The sequence below is a fragment of the Bemisia tabaci genome, chromosome 5 (genome assembly GCF_918797505.1).
Source record: "Bemisia tabaci chromosome 5, PGI_BMITA_v3".
Lineage (NCBI taxonomy): Eukaryota > Metazoa > Arthropoda > Insecta > Hemiptera > Aleyrodidae > Bemisia > Bemisia tabaci.
Window position 1 is genome coordinate 27,831,040 of NC_092797.1, and position 22,906 is coordinate 27,853,945.

At 40.1% G+C, this 22,906-nt stretch overlaps 1 protein-coding gene across 1 annotated transcript in view; it reads left to right on the forward strand.

Annotated features, from left to right (window-relative positions):
• LOC109037429 (uncharacterized) overlaps nt 1-22,906 on the forward strand; it is a 163,897-nt gene that overhangs the window by 33,050 nt on the left and 107,941 nt on the right. The window contains exon 2 of the mRNA XM_019052092.2: nt 6,217-6,776. Within this exon, the coding sequence (XP_018907637.1) occupies nt 6,734-6,776 (43 nt within the window). The 5' untranslated portion in view covers nt 6,217-6,733. The remainder of the gene's footprint in view (nt 1-6,216; nt 6,777-22,906) is intronic.

The window sequence follows — 22,906 nt, forward strand, 5'->3', positions numbered from 1 at the left end:
GAATTGTGATGTATCGATTGTTATACCATTTACGCCTATGGTAAAGAATCGATTATTAAGGTACACCCTGTTTATCGATCCTTTTTCATAGGTTTAAATGGCATAACAATCGATTTATCGCAATTCACGCCACGCCACTGGCTCACGCCGGTGTTTCAACACTCAAAATTAACCGCGCCGCCAACGACATAAAGCGGGAGCTTTGATACTCGACCATCGACGGGAACCGGGCTGGTCCAGCGGGTCGATTATCGAATCGTTGTTGAATAAATTTGATCGATAAATCCCTATCTTGGTAATGCTGTTTATCGATCGAGGTCGTTCGATGAGGATTCAAGAATCGACCCGGTCGGGGGTCGGTGGTTCCGAGCGGGCGCCAACGCTCGCATCCCTGCAACAGCTTCCATCGATCCCGCCTTGCACCCTGCACTCTGCGTCGGACTCTGATTAAAGAATTAACGCTCTGCCCTTGTCTCACCTCGCTCGGCTCGTAGCTTTCCCAACCGAGTGTCGCCGTGCCGCGTCGCGGCGCACAGTGGGTCGAGTCAATGGGAGAGGTCGGACAAAATCTGGAAACTTTCCTGGGTAAAAATTGGTGATAGGAGCTGCGTTTCAAAATACCATAGGATTTCTCACAGCCGACTAAAGGAGGCTATAGAAAATCATATAGCTGGCTGTAGTAAGCGATAAAAAATTATACAGCCGGGCTATAGTTCCTATCGCCGGGCAACACAGTTTATCGGCATCGGCTATAAAAGGCTATAAAAATTGTGTAGAAATTCGTGCGCTTTGAAAATCATTAAGTTTGATACGGAACCACCTTAATAATAACAAAACGCACATTATATTTCCCTTTAATACATTTTTTTTCCATCCATTAAAATGAGAATAATCCATACAGAGTGTGCAAACATTTCAAAATCATGAGTTGAAAAACGCTGACTCCGCGAGATTAAATGTCAGAGCCTAACACACAGCGGAGCGGTGTCGCACTGGCGCCTACAAACCTAACAGGGATACTTCACGCATTGCGCAATGCGTGAAGTATCCTCGTTAGGTTTGTAGGCGCCAATGCGCGTTCCGCGCTGGCCGCCCGCCCGCCGCGCCGCAGCGTGCCACGGCGCCTAAAGCAACTATTTCACACCATTTATTTTACTTCAAAAGAGCGGTTTATATGTGACCTCAATCTATAAAGAAATGCATTTTAGGAAAAGTTAAAACTTTTTAAACTCCCAGCAGTTGGAGCTAAGTGCTCGACAAATGCCTGGTTCTTTAAATCTTTAAAATTTTGCAAAATTCGACCTTCTTACTCTAAATGGTTTTTCATCATATGCGATTTTTGAGTTGAAACTTGGATTGAGGTGAAAATGAACCCTAATTTCCAATTAGGGTTTCATCGGGAGCATTTTTATTTTTTTTCGTCCAAGTCGTTGTATAAACTTGGAGTCAGTTTTTTGTTTTCATTCTTTTCTGGGAGTGCCTCCAGCGTGGGCTTTGTGATTGGGCTTCTGATTTCATAATTCGATCAAACTAATTGGCCGGCGGGAAGTGCAAGTGCCAATGGCCCGGCTGCTGCGTCTGTTGCAGCGCCAACGAGGCTCGACTCCCGACAACTATTGATTAAACTTGAATTGGGGGTGACAGCGGACGGCCCACGGTCGGCAACGTTTTAATCCGAGACCAGCGTTACCAAGTTTCCTCGCTCCTCTCGCGTAAGGGCGCATCTCTGATTCCACATTAGCCGCGAGAGCCGTAGGTTATACACTGAAAAAAATTCTCGGCGTTTTCACTAAGGTCCTTTGGTACCTTTACCATCTCACTTGTTTTACCAATTATTGGTAATTTTACCAAGACATACAGGTTAGTTTACCTAAAAACCGGCATGTTTACTGTTTTTCTTTCAGGTGAGAATACCACTTTTATTGGTAATAAATTCCCGGTAACTTTGCCATTTTATCTCGGTAATTCTACCATAGTCGATAAAAAATATTGGCGCTTAAACCAAGGTCCAGTAAAATTGCCGAGAAAGTTCAATAATTTTCAAGAAAAAACTGGGATCAAATAGAACGCTGAATTCTTAGTAATTTTACCCTTTTCTTAGTAAATACAGCGGTAAATTTACCGATTTTTTTTTTCAGTGTACGGAGAATACTGCCGTGCTAAGGAAGAACGCCGTATGAGCCTTCAGACGTTGCCAAATTTCCTTCAATAGAAACTGAATTCACTGGGAAAATTGAGAATACTTTTTCCCGAAATTTTCAGACAATTTTGTGCGCAATTTAATCTAAAATATGTGAAAATTTTAGGGAGAATATGCATGAATTTCGTCAAAATTACATGTTTTATCAAGGGAAATTTGACAACTCTCGAATGTTCATACGGCGTTCTTCCTTAGCACGGCAGAATGAGGCTCACGTGGAAATTGGGATAAGCCTTTATCGACGGCGTGAGTCTGCAACCACGTATCTCGTTTGCGGTGTTTGAAAATCTCCGCGCCTATTTCATTTTTTGAAAGGAGAGCAAATCGACACCATTCTTTGAAGTTTTCGCAGAATTTTCTTGGCACCGAGAGGAAAAATCACGGCAGTTTTTAAGAATTGCCGTTGAGCAGTTTTTCATTTAGAAAATAAAGTATTCAGGAAGTCTGCTACGTCCGAGATAAGTGGTTTCGGACGTACACCGTCTTTGTGTCAGAGCGATGGTCTGTCTCGACTCACTCGATTCATTCAAATGACGTCATGTTCATCAATTGGGTTTTTCGTCAAAAGTTCACCAAAATATTGGAGAAATTCAGTGAATAACTGCAAACTCCAACACATGTGTTGTTACAGCGCGACATTGATTCACGTATAAAGCTCGTTAGTTTGAATTTGTAGGGCTCTTCATAAGCCCTGCACATAAGAGCACATAAGAGGGTTCAAACAAAAGTCAGGATTTTTATGGTACATTTTTAAATGAGCATATTATGAGAAATCTTCAAGTAAAGTTAGATTCAATTTTACGTTTACTTATGTTACTTAAAATTAAACATCAGGTTTTTGTTTTCATACTTGGATTTCAGTTTTTCACTAAAATGAACTGCGCACTTATGGTTTGAGTGCAACGCAACATACTTTCTTTTAGCTGACGTAAGTCTATTTAATGTAGATTTCTATGATACGATTGATGAGCAATTCGTTGAGCGAAAAATCAAATAAAATGAATGGTGACTGATGAATGCTAGGGTGAGCAACCCTCAGATTACTCAATTTACATTTGAGGTCATGTTTACATGTTGAACCAATCGATGTCGATACAATCTTACCATGTATCGAATGCTATTCATAGGGAAGACATCGGTGCGGGCTGTGGGGCCTCTCAAATATATTGTTTCTGGTTGCATGTTATCGTCGGCTCGACTCTGCGTCAATATTCCTCCTTGCGCCTGTTGGCAACGCTGACGAGCAACTCGATCAAATTCGGGAGGAAGTGGCTTTGCGAGTTCATAACCGCAAATACCTTTTGATTTGTCAGGGGCTCTGACGGGGAGACGCAACTTACGAGCGGACTGTCAAAATAAGCCACTGCAAAGTCTTACTCGCGCGAATAATCCCGAGGATTAAGCCACATTTGTTTCGGCTTATCGGAATTCACCTGAGCAAATCCGGAAATAATGGCGTGCAGGGGTTCCGCAAGAGGTAGTCGCGTCTCGTTGCGTGTTGCGCCGATCCACGCGACGGACTTACGGCTCTTTTGTCGCCAAAGCGTCAATACTAGAATCATATTTCGGGGGAAGGGGTGGATGAAGAGTGAGACATGTGGAATATGTATATAGTTTAAAGCGAATCAACAGAACGTCCAAAAATATATAATCAATCAATCATTAGACTTCATTTTGCAGGATCGGTTGGACTGCATCTAACTCTGCCGTGCTAAGCAAGAACGCCGTAAATCCATCAAGATTTTCCCGCGTTTTTTTGGAACTTAACACTTTACAAAATAAAAATTGTTTTACCCATGTACCTCAAGTTCAGGTTACCCTTTCAGGTTGAGTTTTTGGTAGTATTTGCAAAAGAATTCTGTGAAAACACGAACGACTCTACACTTCATGAAATACTGCGCATAGGCGGACAAGGTGCATGAGTGTAGTTTTTGAAAAAATGAGGTATTCGTGAACTCAACTAAAACTAGTCTGGAGGTATATTCTGTGAAAAATTCACGACTAAAATTAAACATTAAAGCCAGGGCCGGATTAAGGGGGTGGCTACATGGGCCGCGGCCCATGACGGCAAATTTTGCAATTTTTTTAAAAGTAGGTATGAAAAAAAAATCGGATTCAGAAACAAAATTGCAAACGAGAAAAGGCGACAAAATCTCTCATTTCCTGAGAGTATAGTAATTTCTAATTATATCGTCTTTCGGTGATTTAAGTGACAGCACCTTTAATTAGTCGAGTAAAGAGAGGAACCAAACACGCAATTTTGCATGGAGCGGTGCGGCGCAGAGAGCAATAATGACAAGTACTTGATATGAAAAGGAGAAGCCCTCAGCGCGGCGGTCGGCATGTAACACATATTAGCGCCCACAAGACTGCATGAATACTTCACGCATTGCGCCAAACTCAGTGCGGTCAGCAGCGGCCGGCGCGGCGTGAGACGCATAGCGCCTACAAGACTGCATGAATACTTCACGCATTGCGCCAAACTCAGTGCGGTCAGCAGCGGCCGGCGCGGCGTGAGGCGCATAGCGCCTACAAGACTGCATGGATACTTCACGCATTGCGTCAAATACAGTGCGGTCAGTAGCGGCCGACGTGAAACGCATAGCGCCTACCAGACTTTTTCGAGTTTTGCTTTCACATCGGTATCTGACTGATTGAAAAACGTTCATCAAGCAATGTTGTGCAAGTTTCTCAGTTGTTGCGTACGAGCTTCGTGCGCACATTCTTTTCCTTACAAATTATATTCCTTTTGTTAAGTTCATAATCGTATACATGTTATAAGGAAGCAAAACACATCAAAAATTGACGGAAACAAGAACTAAATCAAAGGAGCAGACGAATGAAAAGATGACAAGTGAAACACGAACTTATCCCCGGCACTCGAATGAGAGGAACAAACGACCAGTAACTGCGGAAAGTTGAGTCAATGACGAGCATGATTTCAGACTTTTTCATCCTTTTATCAATCACTCAACGTCGGGCGGTTATATTGGAGCCACGATGAAAAGGTTAAAGAAAGATTTCCCGACCGAAAAGTAGAAGAAAAGGGGAGATGAACTCTCTCGTAGAGAGGGAAATGGCGGTGAGTGTCAATAAGGGTCATAGGGAGCAAATAAAAATCATGTTATCCCTCATCTAACCTCAGCGGCCAATTGTTGCCAACTTGAGACTGTGCCAAATTCGGGAAACTTCTCCGTCGTTTATCCGAGCCATAATCCCGCAATATTCACGGGGCAAGAGAAACAATCTCATTTTCCAGTAAATACTCGCTAATTCATGAGATGTTTAGCAAGACCACCAGATTTCTCAGGGAATTACGCGATTTTTCGTGAGTACAATATTCAAATAGGAAACTATCACATAATTCTATTGACTCTTTGAAATGATGCATGGCGCGGTGCTGAGTATATCAATGATCGAGGGAAGGGCCAACGAACCTTCAATATTTGACGTATGCATCACAGATATCCCTAGAGGAAGAATAGTTGTATTAAGGCATCATCTATCTCAATTGAGGGGCTTGGAGGACAAGGCGCATTGCTGTTGTTTTTGGAAAAAAATGAGATATTGATGATTTCAAGTAAAACTAGTCTTAATGAATATTCTGTGAAAAATTCGCTCCCAAATTCCAATTTTTAACCATCGGAAAGTCAGTTTGAACTTTCTTCCTGCCATAAGGATCCATGTAATCTCGAAAATTTACTCAAGTATTTCATGAAATAGCAAAAACTGCACTCGTGCGCCTTTTCCTCCAAGCCCCTCAATTAGTGTGGACTGAGGACGTATGCTCATTACATTTTGCTAATTACGTGTTGACAACGCAGGAACTGAAAGACCAGTAAGTTTTTTTACCTAATCAAATCAATTCAATCATGTCCTGTTCATTATGACACCTTCGCACCTATTTTTGTCATTTATTTTAACGCGCATGTTAAAATTAATGCATTTTATTTTTATGTAGCTTCTCATAGGCAACTTATGCTGAATTTTTGATATTTTCCTTGTTTCTGTTACAGGTTGAGATGAAAGTCGTCACCACAACACTTACATATTTCCTTTCATGAGAATTTAGATTAAAGTAGTGAGGTTGGCAGCACTACGAAAATAACCAACGCGTCATAAACCTATGATTATTTACAGTAGACGTAGTTTCCCTTTTTTCCCCTTGAATTTTTCGATACTTAAATGAGCCACCAAGCCACTGTTTGATGCCATAAAGCTTCTTTACCCTGATGATTTCGTGTTTGAAAGAAGTGTTAATTTGTCAATCTACTTATTGATCAAAACTTTATTAGCTGTTTACTGATTTTAAATTTCGGACTTCAATCTCCCATAAAAATAACTGTTAGATTATTAGAGGAAGTTTTTTCCTGAGTATGCCATATGCGATTGATCACAGAATATTGAAACAGTAAAACCGCGATTTTTTTCTTTTTTTAAAATATTCAAAGATTATTGTCGCCCTCAAAGCGTCCGATACATCATTGCCTTTTAAGACTCTACCCTCGACTGTGTTGAATCTCACTGGCCAAAATGGGAAAGAGCGATAAGAAGATAATCTCTCAAAAATCAGAAGGTAAGAGGCGTTTTTTCAATACATTTTGTAGGTTTGATCTTTTGGCAATAAATTTTACCTCGTGCATTTTTTTAAGGTCACAAAAAAGTTCGGCCTCTTATTTTGACAAAGAGACTCATGAAACGTATATATCTATCATCATACTATTTCCGTGGCTTTTTAAAAAAGTCAGCGTGAACTTTTTTAAATTATGATTGATTTACTTTGAAGTCATCGACATCTTCGGAACCGTTGGATGTTCTTAAGCAAACAGGAGATGTCTACATTCTTCGAAAAGAGCTCATCAATTTCAAGGATGAATTTAGTTTGAATTCAGTCTTGAAGGTATAAATAAATCAACAGAAGAAGATGAAGTCTTGAAGGTTAGGTTATGGATATTTACGTGCTCAAACCGTGACGAAAATATGGTTACTGCGATTTAAAAAGCAAAGGTAAATAAATATCCTCTACTCACTCTGATTACTATCCTCAAGTCATGATTATTATTAAAAAAATATGTGAAAAATAGTCATAATGATTGCAATAATCATAGACATTTCATACATAAAGTAGAATGTTATTAAATTTCATCTATGAAAAGTTAACCAGACCGAGACCAGACTTTGATTGGATGGTAGAACGTATTCCTTCGGTATATCTGCGGGAAGGTCCATTCTAGGGGTAGGTGCGTCTAGTCACAACAATATGCCTTGAATGAACTTGGTCTCCCTTTGAGTTTTTCTGCGTCCCGAGCAAACAGAACGCTTCAACTACTAACTAACTAACTAACTAACTAACTAACTAACTAACTAACTAACTAACTAACTAACCAACGAACTAACTACCTAAATATATAACTAACTAACTAAATAACCAACTAACTAACTAACTAACTAACATGTCGCCGCCACTGATAGCGATCCTGCCAGAGCTCCTCCGGCAAATCGCATCTCTTCATTTTGCTTCATTCCTCATTCCACCAATCCACGATTTGGCAGGTTAATGCTTCAACTACCCGTTTTAAACTACCGTACATAGGTTTTTTTTAAAAAAGTCATCTTCATGTAGATATGCCTTATTTGCCTGATTCTATCCAGGACTACATCTTCAAATAAAAAATTGCCATGTTGACTCTTATTAGGGACAAAGTATATGCCGTTAGTTTCCCTGGGCAGGAAGATACTTTTACGGATGAGTCAGAAATAGTGGCGCCTCATAGCAAAATGCAGTCGATATAATGACTGCATTCGCTCTCCCAGTTTTTTTTTTTTTTTTTCATCCTTAATTTTCGCCTTGAGCCATTCCGGGGGTGAGTTTTCCTTCCAAAGACGCAACTGAGTCGGGAAAATGAATAAGAATCGCCGAGGGTAAATATTTTTCTCTCATAATATTTCAATTATAACGGCACACAGCCGATGGTGACTCAGTCGGGGGCCTTGAATGAAACTTGGCGCAATAAGATTAAAGATAGGCTAGCTTTTCCTCAGCGTTAAAATAATTGTAACGTATAATGATGCATAAGAATGAGTCGGGCCGGGGTCGAGGATGCTGGCGGGAATTTTTATCTAGTTTAGGGGAGGGGGCAGGGGGGGAGGAGCAGCAACGTCAGGTGGAAGGGCAACTGAGGAATTACACTCACGAGAAGTTTGTAATTTGCTGCGCAACTTGCCCCGGGACGGAGATAGTGGAGGGATGGCAGATTAAAGTGAAAAGGCTCCCCAAGAAAGTCTTGTTGCAATAAAAGATAACAAGTCACTCTTCTGTATTTGCGGGCAAAGAGAGAAGGAAATATCGCTGAAAGATAATCACGATTTCATGAGATCGGTAGATGCTCCGAGATGAGGCTTCGGCTCGGAACTTTTTTTTAGTCCGTAGAGCGTTGTGGGTTGCTCTAATAGTAAAGTAATGTAGCCTCCGGCGCACACGGTGATATTTGACCGTAAAACCTGGCCAAACCCCAATTAAAAAACAATTTTTTAGAAATGCTAATGTTATCTTTTGAATACAATTTTTTTTTTTTTTTTTTTTTACATTAGGTAGTATCTCAATATAACGTTCTCAGATCTAGTCTCTCACTGACTGGTCAGTCGATTATTTTACTGCAATTAGTTTGATCTATTTCAGAGTCCCATACTTTTTCTTCTGTTGGTTCCGGTGTGCAATAATCTCGGAGACTTATGAGAAAAAGAAAAAAGAAAATAAAATACTGGAAACACTAATAGGACTGGTATACTTTGCATAATGGGATTTTAAAGTATCCTTTTTTAGGTTTTCAGAAAGAGATGGAAAGGGACGTGAGCGGAGCTCAGGACGTTGCATTCACCTGCGATTCATCAACCCAGCCGTTTGGTTAGGTTAGGTTAGGTTAGGTAAGGTTAGGTTAGATTAGGAAGTTACATAGGGGTGGATGCATCGCAGGTGGATGCAATGTCACGCAGTCGACGTGAGCGCACTTACTTTAGCCCACACCTAGAGGCATAATGTGTCTGGTACATTTGTTAACTGTAGATCAGCCGATCGAAAAAGAGGTTATAATTATGGTCCAGACTATTAAAACCTTGAGGGAAATATGAGTCTTTGTGTAAATTTAAAGAAGTAAATAATTGAACCACGAGGATGGATCTCTTCGAGGATAAGTAATAAAAATAAGTGGGGAAAACCCCAAAATGTAGGCATTCTTTTTAAACAAAATTTGGGCACCAATGGATGGACCTAATCCAATAACATGTCCAGTATCTGGTTCTGATTTGTAATCTTTTCAACAAATAATTTCTAATTAATCTGTAATCTTTTCGATAAATTGAGCAGCCGTAGCTATTAAAAAGTTATGGCAAGATTTTCAGATCGGTTACCACATTGTGCGGCGCGGCATCTTAACGAAGGGGGCTAAAGCTCCCTATTTGTTTTGAGGAACCAGAAAAATTGCAAAGAAGCTTAGCGAGCCGCAAATGCTGAAATAAAGAGAGGTCAGAAAATGTCAGAGGATAAGTAGACACACGAGAGGAAATGTAAAAGAAAATGTATCAAGTTTCAGCTCTCTCTCCCTCGCCGCCACTCTTTGAAACGTCCCCTCTTTTTAATGTAGCTACGGGTCTTCAAAATATTTCCTATTTACAAGAAAATAATTTGTAAAATTTAAGCGGAGACACGCATCAAGTGAAAAACCTTTGCATGTTGCACGCTGAATTTCAAACAAATGCATGCAATATTAACGAGTGAAGAAAGCTATGTCTCAAAACGAATTTAATGTCTGGGAAAAAAGTATTAAGATTTCATTTAATACAATTTAAATCAAAACTTCCTTAACATTCTTATGTGAAAAAAAAATTGAGTACTAACCAAACATGCATGAAGCTCCAATGTAAATTTTTGATGAAATCAAACAAAACCATCATATATTAAGTAAACTTTTATGGAATATGTTTTTGGATGTATTTCACCATTTTTTTCAAGATGGCCGCCTCAAAGTGAGGTAGACTACGAATTTGCTTCCGTGCTAAGGGAAAACGCCGTATGAACATTCGATGGTTGCCAAATTTCTTCGGATTAATAATTTATTTTTTAGGAGAGTTATTAATATTTGTCCTCGAAATTTTCAGGTATTTTAGATCAAATTGCGAACAAAATACGTCTGGAAAATTTTGAAGCAAAACATGCACAAAATGTCCAGTAAATTCGGTTTATATTGAGGGAAATCTGGCAACGCCTGAAAGCTCATAGGGCGTTTTTCCTGAGAACAGTAGCATGGGGGAGCAACTTACGAGGTGAGAGACGGAGTGTTCCATGATCTCATTTGACTCTCCAAAGACAGTATTCCCCTCTCGCGATATGAGGTGAATAGTGAAAACAAGGACTCAGCACATGCACACGGCTGCTTTGAATGCCGGGCTTTATCCAAGTGTGTTATTTCTACCCTCCACCTCACCCGCCCCTTGTAAATGAGTAACTTTTGCCATTATGACGTCAGATGATGACACAGTAATTCCCAGGAAGACGCGCAACTTTGATTAGGTTTCTTTGTTTAGCCGCGGATAATGTGCAACACTTCAACCATCGTTGCAAGATAGTGAAGCAATATCACCCATTATCCATTTAAAACTAGATGAAAAACCACCTTGAAGGAGCCGCTTGACAACAATAACACCAAATCTATTGTGCGCTAGACGTAGTGTTGCCCAATAGTATGATATAATACGACTGAAATAAACATTTCATCAATATACGAATTCTTGTTCAGTTTGGCAGTCCTGGCCAGTTTCTCAAATCTTGTGCCCAAAAGTGCCCATTCTCATCCTGAGAAATTGCAATTTGTGCTACTTTGATTAGTACACGGGTTCAAACGGTTTTACAACGAGCAGGCTTTTGAGGCTGGTGAATTAGCTCACATAGAATGAAAGCGTTTTATCGGGGGGAAGTAAGCTGCACATGTGTTTTGGGCGAAGATGGAGTTTTTTGGCAGGGGGGGGGGCGATTTGTAACGTCGGTATTTTCAAGATATTAAAGGGGGGTTGCTATTTTTTTCTTTGATGCGGGAGCATTAAATGACCGCGACCAATGGAATCTGAATTCTTCAAGCAGTAAAATTCATCTGCTTATTGCGCGTGCGACCTACGCTGATGAACATATTTGTGTTCCTGTGTTACTTCTGCTTATTATAGGAAGAAAAACGCCAGCTAACACAAATTTTGTGTTGATTTTGGTACAATTTGCGGTGAATTTAGTGCAGAAACAATAAAGAGACTGGTAAAATGCATTCCTCTAATTGCGACAATGGTACCATATGGTATATGCACCATTCTTTTCTTATTAATTTTCTTCCACACTGGAAAAAAACACATTGAATCTAGAGTCCAGACTCTTAAAAACATCGACAAGAAAAAATACTCTTGATTCAATCAGAATCTAGCTTAAATCAAGCACCAAGCCTCTTAATTTAAGCGGTTTTCGTTTAGATTCAAGCAAAAATCCGATTGAATCAAGAGAATGTTTTCTTGTCAATGTTTTCAAGAGTCTGGACTCTAGATCCAATGCCCCCCCCCCCCCCCAGTGCAAGAAAACTGGCTGGTATTATCCGTTGAAATTGTCAACCGAGGGCTAGAATTATTTTTTGTTTTACTTCCCATATTTACCAAACTTTTATGTTGAAATGCCTCTCTATGTATACGTGAAACGTACTCCTAGTGGTATATTGTGTATTCAAAGAGAGAGGCATAATCTTACGGATAATTTTTTTAGTTCATTTTTAATGATTTTTGTTTATCGGATCCTCCTTTGAATGTTCACTCGGACAAAAAATCAGGAGTGACTCCGTCTTCCATTCCTGCGCCCGCTGAATATTTCCTTTTGTGTTGATGCAGTCGTGAATGAATGAAACCGTTTTATTGGCATAGAACTCGAGACGAGAACACGGTGTTTCCAACCATACATCGAGCTACAGTACACTAAAAAATTCATCGCGAAGACGCCTTGATGATAGTTCCTTCTACCCGCAAAGAGAATCAAGTATATGTGTCGTGACCACGAGGAAGAGGTAGACAATTGAACCTTGTTGCCGGAACTTGAGGCGCTACGAATTTCGAGAAGGGCGAGAGTCACCAAAACGCACCAACTTCGATGATCGAATTTTTTTACCTTAAACATTTTGTCAGGATATAACAAATTTGACAGGCTAAAATGGAGCAACATTGGACTCATTATGTGTATCATTCGTCAATGCGCGAATTGATCGCACATTGGAAAAAAACACACTGGATCTAGAGTCCAGACTCTTAAAAACATCGACGAGAAAAACCACTCTTGCATCAATCAGAATCTAGCTTAAATCAAGAACCAAGCCTCTTAATTTAAGCGGATTTCGTTTTGATTCAAGTAAAAATCCGATTTAATCAAGAGTATTTTTCCTTGTCAATGTTTTCAAGGGTCTGGACTCTAGATCCAATGTGTTTTTTTTTTTCCAGTGTATCATTTCCTCTGGATAGCATGTTCATCGACAAATATGAAAGCTTCTCTCTCGGAATCCCGGCATCGAATGGAAACATATTAAACGAGGGGATATACTTGAAAACACTGGATCTTCTGACTTGGAAGCTACTCCCCCTGGCCGCTACGCGGCGCGGCCCAACCCCCAGGAGCCGCTTTGAACCCTCCAAAGCCCTTGACCTGTGACTTAATATGAATAGAGCGAGCTCATGTGGACAGTAGGTATCTCCCACCGATAGTTATAAACAGCATAAAAATCGGCCAAATAGATCTTCAGAACGAACCATGACGAAAAATAGTCATTTATTTTGCTTTAATGGGAAAAGTCAGACCAAGGTATTTTTTAGGTAAAAGTACACGGGTAAATTTATCCTACATGCAATTCGATAATTTTAAAATCTCAGTCTTCAGACTGTTCGTCGAGAAACCATCAATTTGTGAATCCTGTATGCATAAGAAATGAAGTGTTAAATTTCTGCACACAATATGGAGGCTCTAACTTTGTGAAGTTGCCAAACGCCAACGAGTATCGAAACTTTCCCTCTGTTCAAATGATGCTTGGATGGTAAGCGATAACGTGCAACGTGGCAACCTAGCACAAGTACGAGAGCAAAAGGAGGATGATGTATTTCGGGTGGGAGAAAACATGACTTAAGTTATTACGAGGGGTTCCCAAGATGAAATGAAATACTACTAAAAATAAAGGTATACATTTGCGAATTGAAGGAAGAAGGGTGTGCGCGCTAATGGTGAAAGTATTCCGGGCACCTGCTTGTGTTCCCACTAAACTGACCCAACACCACCCCAAAAGAGCACTCTCATCCAACATGCAAGTTCATGTATAATGTATCCGACGCCGACTTGAGCGAAATTACTCGTTTACTTTTTAATGCCCCAGAAAAGCGTCGAGCCATTGAGTGCACGGATTTTAGGAGTGCGGACACGCATGGAACCTCTTCGACCCCTCCCATTCGCCAACCTCTATCTTTTCGGTGCGATTAAATCAATTATTTCCATCCTTGAAATCGATCGAGGGAACAGCAGTGTTTCCTCGCCGTTGTTTTAATCTATCAAGCTTCAAGTGTTATTATCAGGGAAACCCTTTCTCTCATCGGGAGTTTAATCGTGTTTTGAGACCAAGACGCTCGTGTTTAGGACAAAGCTTCTTAATTTAGAGAGAGAAAAAAAAGGAAAGAAAATTGGAGGCCAAGAATCTTTTTGAGGTTCAAGTAGTCATCTGGAGGTAAAAAACTTCGTAGAAGCTTTCTATAGAATATATTTTATCAAAATAAGCATTATTTGAATCAAATTACAAATTCAGCTACCAAATTTTTCCAACAATGATGAAATAGAGGGATCCAGACACTTCGAACAGGAGGGTCGCAAGGGGGTGGGGGAGTCCACGGGGCTTCATCCTAAAATTTTCGAATAGAAATAAAAACAACTAATATATGCAGCTTGAGTCAATTTCGTCATGAATGATCACCAAGTCTGAGCGTCCTTCCTTCTTCTTTCCTCCGTTCTGTCCATCATTATTTCTTTCCTTCTTCTTCTTATTCTTATTCTTCTTCCTTTTTTCGGGCGAAAAAAGGGGGGGATATATGCCCCCTACGCTCTTCCTTTAGATCCGCCTATATGTCTGATGATTCAAAATAAATAGATTTTTGTGAAGATTTCTCGTTGAAATTTTTCAAATATCTCAATACTTTAATGCACCCGATAAGGGTAAAACAAGGTCAACATCAACAGTGAATTTTTGTAAAATTTTCTAATATCTCACTAATGACGATACTTTCAGCCGAGGTATAGATGAATTTGCTAAAAACTGGAGTTCCTCGCTAATTTACTCCAGCAGGTCGTGCGGTCGATACAAATGGATATTTTTAAATTAAAGAAGTTATAATGCCAAGCAACTCTACGAGATCGTTCAAGCGTCGGACTATTGCAGCTTCTTACGCGACTTACTTTGTCGCTTTTACCGAAAAGTTCCACCGCCTTTAACGCGAAAGTAACGCGAGCTTATTGTGAACGCTCCTGAGGTCCGGGGGTTCGTTCACGCATTATTCTCTCCATTGTCTCGTGTGTGCATGGAGCGCAAGAGACTTTCATTAGGCGGGGATTACACACCGGGGCACCAAAGCTACGTTATACCGGGTGTTTCTGAGGTGAAACTCACGAATACTTTACATACCTTGACAGTGGATTGGCTTTTTTTTAGTATTTATTTATTCAGTGGTTGGCTTTGGGAAAAGAGACCCTACTCAACTTCAAGTTGCACAGATTGCAGTAAATTGCAATTACACGGTAAAATTAATGCTACTATATCGGAATGTTGTGTATGTTGCCTGTTTACTGGTTGAAGGCAGGCGGCGTATTGAAATTTATCCCAAATAAAATTGATTTAAGTTGCAATTTTTCATTGCACTGCATATTGACTACCTCCCTCACACATGGAAATCATTTTGCTGATTGTTCAAAATCGACAATTAATGTCTGACCAAATGATGTGAAAATATTGCAATATCGTGGTAAAAAATATTTAAATTCAATGCAATAAATCGCAATTTTATTATTTAAATATTTTCATTGCACCGTGCGTTGGGATGGAGACGAATTTTTCAGGTGAGGAATTTTCTTCAGGTGGACTACAAAAATTAGAATTTAGGTTTTAACGGAAAACAATCTTTTGTTTAGTAAAAAGATAAATGAGGAGCAGTTCAGTCTTTTTTTTTTTGGGGGGGGGGGGGGGCGGGCGATAGTTTCTTAAAAATTATATTTGGACGGTGTTAAGCGAGACAGTCACATATATTTTGGTAATTTTCAAGAAAATCCTTCGTTCCCACGCCTACAATATTGAACATACGCTTTTCTTCAAAACCCTCAATGTAAATGAGACTCTTTTCCTCAACACCATCCATTTCAGTTCAAGTTCAGCCGTGAGCTTTCAGCTAAATAATGCGGCTTTAGAAATTAAGTAGCGCCCTCAAAAAACTGCGTATTTTGAATTGCAGCTTCAAACAGCGCTAGCTCCGTCTTGGTTTGAAACTTTTGGGGCTCGTTTTTGCTCAAATTTTTGCAAAATAAGCCCCGTGCAGCAGTGCAGCTTACCATGATTCATTCGTTTCTTAGGCCATCGCACAGGTTATTATTTTTAAAAATTTAATCTCGCTCACGCTAATCAGTTCAAGTTTATGGAAAACTCTTTGAAAGGTAAATTCTCTGTGGTCTATAAGTCCATGCCAGTGACCGTGACTGCAGAATATTTTTGTAATGAGAGAATAGAATCAAATGATATGAAACTGTGGTGGTTTTTACAATTCATTCATTCATTAGACACCAGATGGGTGATTTTAGAGTCCTTTCGTGACGTCCAAGGAGGAAGAGAAATCATCAAAGGAGCTGTTACATTTAGTGGCGAGGCGTGAATGACCGTTTATCGATATTTCTCCATTTGAAGCCATGGTAAAGAATCGATTATTTGGGTGATAGTTGCGAACACCCTGTTCATCGATCCTTTTCCATAGGTCTAAATGGCGGATCAATCGATATATAGCAAAACACGCCACACCAATGGTTACATTGAAAGCAAGCAAAGCGCGCCGCGTTTCTTGATCTCAAGTAATATAAACGTTTTGTTTGCATATTAACTCGACGAGGAGGTTAAAGTGACTTAGGATATTTGGTCGAGTCGGCAAAAAAATTTACGTTTTACGATTGTCCGACATGGGTTAAGTAACTTTCTTAATCTCACAAAACTATCAACCGGGGTTGATATTTACACCGAAAAAAAAGGAGGCTGTAGTAACATCCCGGATGTTACGGTTGTCAAAAAAATGTGCGACAACTCTTGGATGTTGCTATAAACACTCTTGCAGTTAACGTAGCATGATAGAATGTAAAAGTAACATCCTAGGATGTTACTTCAACAGCCAGAGTAGTAATGACAACATCCAAGAGTTGTCGCACAATTCTTTAACATCCAGGATGTTACTACAGCACCTCTTTTTTTTTTTTTTTTTTGTGTACTTTTGAAGAGGTTATACTTTAAATCATTACACTACATTTAAGAATTGAACTATTTATAATGGTTGTCTGCCTCCTCATTTAAGAAACACCTTATATGCGACACTTTTGCAACCGGCTGTACATCTTCCGCGATCTCCAGTAAATATCAATTAAGGTGGAATGAGCTGAATTCAGTGTCTGCGCTCCATTTCACGACGTGTGGGGAGCTCGACTTTAGGACGGCGGAGGGACAGGGGAAGGGTTGAGAGCGCAAGGGGAGAGGAAAGGGGAGGGGAGCAAAGTTGGCACGATTCTGCCTAAGTACAGCTTTAAGTCCCGTTTCTAGGATTGCGGGTCTGCGCCATAAATTAAGGGATGCTAATCAAGGGTCCTTTCACAGCATATCACATTGATCGCTCAGTGTTAAGAATTGGTGCACCTGGACTTTGAATCTGAAATGCCCCTTAATGAGGGGAGTCGTTGTGCCCGAGCATGCCCACAAAGCAGCTCTCGGGCTCGGCTCGACTTTTCAACCCCCCCCCCCCCCCATGAAATGTGTGGGCATTTTACTTATGATTTTTATTCACCGGGTGGGTTTACCACTACATTTCGGGTATAAAATACATTCTGACACCTCCATAAGGTCATCATGCCAAAATTCATATTTTTCCGTTCCTTATAAGAGATACAATCTAAACTATCATGGAATAGTTTAGAATAAAAGAAGTAAATATCAGAGGAGAAGCTTCAATGATTCGATTAGTGAATGGCGTAATAATAAAATCAAGGAAAAATTATCAGAAAAGTTCAGCCAAAATCCCTTCCTTGTGCAAAAATTGCTGCTTTTCCACACAAAAAAGCCGACTCTTTGGATCAGCAACTTTTAGGTTCATGAATAAACAAAAGTTCATATCCATGTATTTACCTCTTTGGTAAATTTTGCCTGATACATACTTCATGCAAGCTATACTCCAGACATGATTCCTCTTGAACTATTCATGGAATTGCTGAATTTAAAACTTGATTTAGTATCAAGTATCGATTTAGTGTTTTGGGTCTGATTTTATGAAGCCAAATCAGATCTTGGATAAAATGCCCTTCTCACTCACTATCTTCGTGTTGGCATAGTTAGTACGTGGATTGCCTTCATATTATTAATTGATAAGTGGGCAGTGCCATCATCACGCATTTTTTGGCTGTATAAACTGAAAATTTATTCCTGTGTGAACTACATCCAATAGCCCGTCACTGGGCCGTTTTTTAGTACCTTACACCGTAAATCACATTGACATAACCAAATTGAGTTTTACTGGTGAGATGTAAAATTCATACGTGGTTTTTCTTCCACGTTAAACCTTAATTTTCACCTTTGTATCACACGCCATTTTCTTCGCGTTCTTTGAGTAATGTCACTGACTTGAACTCGTTCCAACGTTGCCGATTCTACCCTTTTCCCCGTTTTCCACCCGAAAAGCGAACGAGATTTTTTGGAAATTGCGGCAATGCTGCCTCGCCTCTCGTCGTCTGTTGCGGGGTTCCTCCGCAAGAAATCTTCGCTCAGATAAGTTGCAGAACAAGCGCACCTGCGACCACGGTGAATAAGGGAGAATATTAACGCTCTGGTCCCCGGGTTTGCGGTGGATTAGTCAATGATGATGCCACTTTTCACTTGAAAATGTTGATTTGGTATCAACTCAAATGTATATGTCCGAAGAGAATTGACAACATTGCGGACACTGTCCCGGATATCCCTCTAGCTGGACAGGTCGGCGCTCATGTCCATGTCTACGCAAACCAAAGAGACCTTCCTAATTGCGTATAGCAGCTTAGCAAGGAGGGAGATATTGGTCAATGCCAATCAGTAAGTTGAAAACTTGTTGGCGATTTCCGCAAAAGAGCCTTTAGACACAGAAACTTATGCTCAAAGTGCTGTATTACAAAAGTTCATGATTTTAATAACAAAAAGTCACAGTTTTTGAGAAACTTATGGGAAAATAGACTACCCTTTCAAGGAAACTTGTATCGTCTTAAAGATAACCTACATTGGAATCAAGACTCAATCTTGGCCAAGAAATGGCATCAGGGCTTCTTTTTTTGCCAGATACATAGAATCAAGTAGAATAGTAATAGTGACAGTCTAAAAAGAACACATTCTGAAAAACACAGTTCGGATTTTTTTGTTCGTTTGTTTTTTTTAAATGTACTTTTTAGCCGCCAAAATTGACAACTGTCTTAATTTTTTTTGAACGTTTTATTGGATCCTTTCTTCGCTCTGCTCATAGAAAAATCAGTGCCGTTTACTAGTTAAATGACGCGTAATGAATGAATAAATCGATGGTTAAATTCTGAAAACACGTAACTCGGAATCCGCATCATGAACCCTGAGACTCGTAAGGATGCTCATGTTTTGCGTGTATCCTTATGAGTCTCAGGGTTCATGAGTTAATGATGCGGATTCCGAGATACGTGTTTTCAGAATTTAGCCATCGAAATAAAAATGAAAATGAAAATGAAAATAAAAATAAAAATAAAAATACAAACAAAAAATTGACAAAAATCCGACACTTTGAAAATTATTGTGTTAATTAAACTGGAAATAGAAACACAGTTTTACGCCATTAACAGCCTTTTTAACTCTGTTGAGGTTGCCGCGATCAATCGCGGTAACCGTGCCGCGGTAATCATGCCGCGGTATTTGAAGGAATCGACTCGCACGCGCGTCTTAAATGTGTCAAAAGAGGCCTTATGTCGCGGGAATTTTTGAATTAGAAAAAAGTCATTGGGGCTGCCCATACAATACGTAACATATTAAGGGGGGAGGAGGGGGGGTCAAGCCCAACGTTACGTGACTCTTTTTTGCCGTAAGACCTTTTTTTTCCTTGTTAATTTAAAAAAACTGACCAAAATAGGGGGGAGGGGCGAGGCTTGTGTTACGTATTTATTTATTTTTTTTTTGGGGGGGGGGGATGGTTCGAGCTTGCGTTACGATGCGTTACGGAGGGGGGATGGGGGTAAAAAAATCGGAAAAAACTGCGTTACGTATTATATGGACAGCCCCCATTATGGATTTCGCTAAAGGGGGGAAAAATCGCCGAAGGCCCCTACGAAATCCCTTGAGGAAGGTAGGAAAGGTTCCTTACTAGGGGCCTCCAAAGTTCAAAATTGCATAGAAATGCGCCCTCGAGGCCTCTCTGAATCAGTACCAAAGGGCCCCCGGCAAAAAGGACCCTTTTGTCGAATCGGCGATAAAGAGCCCGGTGCCTTGAAGGTCCTTAGAGGCGGTATAAAACCGCATCAAGGCCTCTTCAAATCGGCAATAAATGGTCCCTTGGAAACGGCAAAAAAGGACTCCTTCGAATCAGATAAAGGGGCTCTTTTAAGGTCCTTAGAAGCGGCAAAAAAAGGCTCCATCGAGTCTTCTTCGAATCGGCAATAAATGAGTCCTTCAGGGCTCTTCCGAAATGACAAAAAAGGACCCCTTTGGACTTATTCGAATCAGAAAAAAGGGCTCTCAAAATGCAACGCCCTTAGATACGGCATAAAAAAGCTCCTTCAGGGCGCTCTCCGAATCGGCAATAAAGTGTCCTGTCCTCTCAGGAGTCTCGGGGCCCTTTCTCGAGGACGAACCGAAAAAGCCCTCGGGCGCTTCTTCGAAACGGCGAAATACGGCCCTTCAAATCGGCCAAAAGGGGCCCCGGAGGGGCCCCTTTTGGCCGATGAAAGTGGGGCGATCGCCCCATCGCCACCCCGGCCAGTCCGTCCCTGCTCTTGATTCAATCAGATTTTTGCTTAAATCAAAAGGAAATCCGCTCAAATTAAGAGGCTTGGCTCTTGCTTTAAGCAAAAATCCGATTGAATTAAGAGTATTTTTTCTTGTCGATGTTTTTAAGAGTCTAGACTCTAGATCCAATGTGTTTTTTTTCCAGTGTGACACACAGACGCAACAAGTGTTCTGCTTGGTCGAATGAGATATTGCTGAGCAAAAATTTCCTTTTGACAATGCGAATCCGATTCTTTCCCTGCCCAAGTTTGTCAAGTTTTTGTTTTAGGAAAATAGGGGGGAAATTTTTTTTTTATTTGCTTTTTAGGTCAAAAATTGTCACTGAATGCATTATCCTTCAAGTGAGCAGTAGTTTATTTCAGTTATTACCATAGGTGATTCTTCTCTCCTTCTTTATATTAAAAATACATAAAAATTAAAAGGGCGAAAAAATGATTTCGTGACACAAAAATTCCATCCAAAAGAAAGCACGGTGCAAAATAAATCCGAAGCTGACACACTTTTTTCCCCTGCAGCTTTGTGATTTTAAGTATTCATTGTTTCCTGCCTGGCATCTGGCTTAGATTATGCAAATAAGTTTGAGACCGCCCCTTCGTTCATTGTTCTAATTATATTCATGAAATTCCTCCCGTATCTCTTACGCCCCCTCGCCACTCGCGGCAAATTCGTAAAGAAGCCGAATCTATGAATAAAAATGGGTGCCGAATTTCATCCGAACCAGTCTGAAGGAGAAACGGGAGGGAGAAAGAAGAGAGAGAGAGAGATCAGGAGCAAACAGCAAAAAGCCATGGCTCTTACCGGACGTCTCAAAAGTGCGTTTTAGAAGCAAACGCAGCGACCACTCGGTCATTGCTCGTTCTCCTATATATTGGATGTTCCTTCAATTTTAATGGATGAGCAAAGAGTGATCCTTGGTTGCCACTACATAACTAGTTTAAAAATATCCTGCTTTTTTGCTCAATATCACGTGTGCAATTGTTTTGATTGAGATGGTGCAATGGTGCATGTTCTTACTTATGATGTCATAGTTTACGACTAATGTTGAAGGATGATGGCATATGTGCGGCGAATCTCACGAACCCCGTACATCGGTTCGTGACGTTACAGACTCTCTGTAATCCTATTTTATTATTTGCCATCCAAATGGCGCACCAGCTCAACAACAAGATTGCGAAAGGGTTTTGACGTATTAAATTAGATTAATATATGATACCTTCATTTGATGCTTGTGATGTCAAAACACGCTGGACGATAATAATTTTTTTTTTTTATGAAAATTGATACTTGTGGTGAGCGAATCCTTTAATCTCAACTGTGCTCATCTTTTTCGAGGAACTTAAAAACGCGCCTACTTATAGAAACTCGCTGAGTGCTTCCTTAATACGAATGTATTGGAACTTTTCCGCTTGATTTTTTCCTGGTTTTAAAATTAAATTTTGAATTGCAAGCGTCCAGTGTAGAAAAGTGCATTCTTTATCACACTCTTGAATGTAATTAAATATTTGATGCCAATCTTGAAAATATGTCGTAAGTTTAATGCAAGTCCTCTTTGAAAGTGAATATACGTGGCTGCATCGGTGATTCATCGTCCAACTCTGCAACATCGATGCCATGGCTGCCAAAAATTACTGTGGTTCTTCCAACACCCAGAATTCAAAACTCCTGAATGTAAAGAGAATCGCAACGACGGGAGTTTGCAGCTGACAATGCGACTCGAACAGAAATGTCGATAAAGCTGTGTGAGGTTGAGCCTTTTTTTTACCAGAGCGCGGATAATAAATGATGCCTTACAGTCAGTCTTAAGCACACTTTTTTGCCCGTCTTTTCTTAACAGAAAAGCGAGCTGAGGGTTGCAACATCGTGTTGATTTTTCCGTGCTTCTTCGTGAAAAGCATCTAAACTGATTGGCAATCAATGAAAAAATGAGTCTGATGGATGATTTGGCCATCATTCATGTAAGCCCCCTGGCTGTCTAATTTAGCATTTTTGTCGTGCACTGGAAAAAAAAAACACATTGGATCTAGAGTCCAGACTCTTGAAGACATTGACAAGAAAACATACTCTTGATTCAATCGGATTTTCGCTTGAATCAAAACGAAATCCGATTAAATTAAGAGGCTTGGTTCTTGATTTAAGCTAGATTCTGATTGCATCAAGAGTACTTTTTCTTGTCGATGTTTTTAAGAGTCTGGACTCTAGATCTAATGTGTTTTTTTCCAGTGTAGTTCGTCATAGGAATTGATTGGGCACATATTCATGATTTTTGGGCCTATCGGCAGGTTTGAAGAACCCTTAAAAAACTTTTTTCTTTCAAATATTTAAAATGAGATCTAAGAAATGGCCCTCTGTGCATCCTTATGGGGTTTGAACGTGTAGGGCTGTAGGA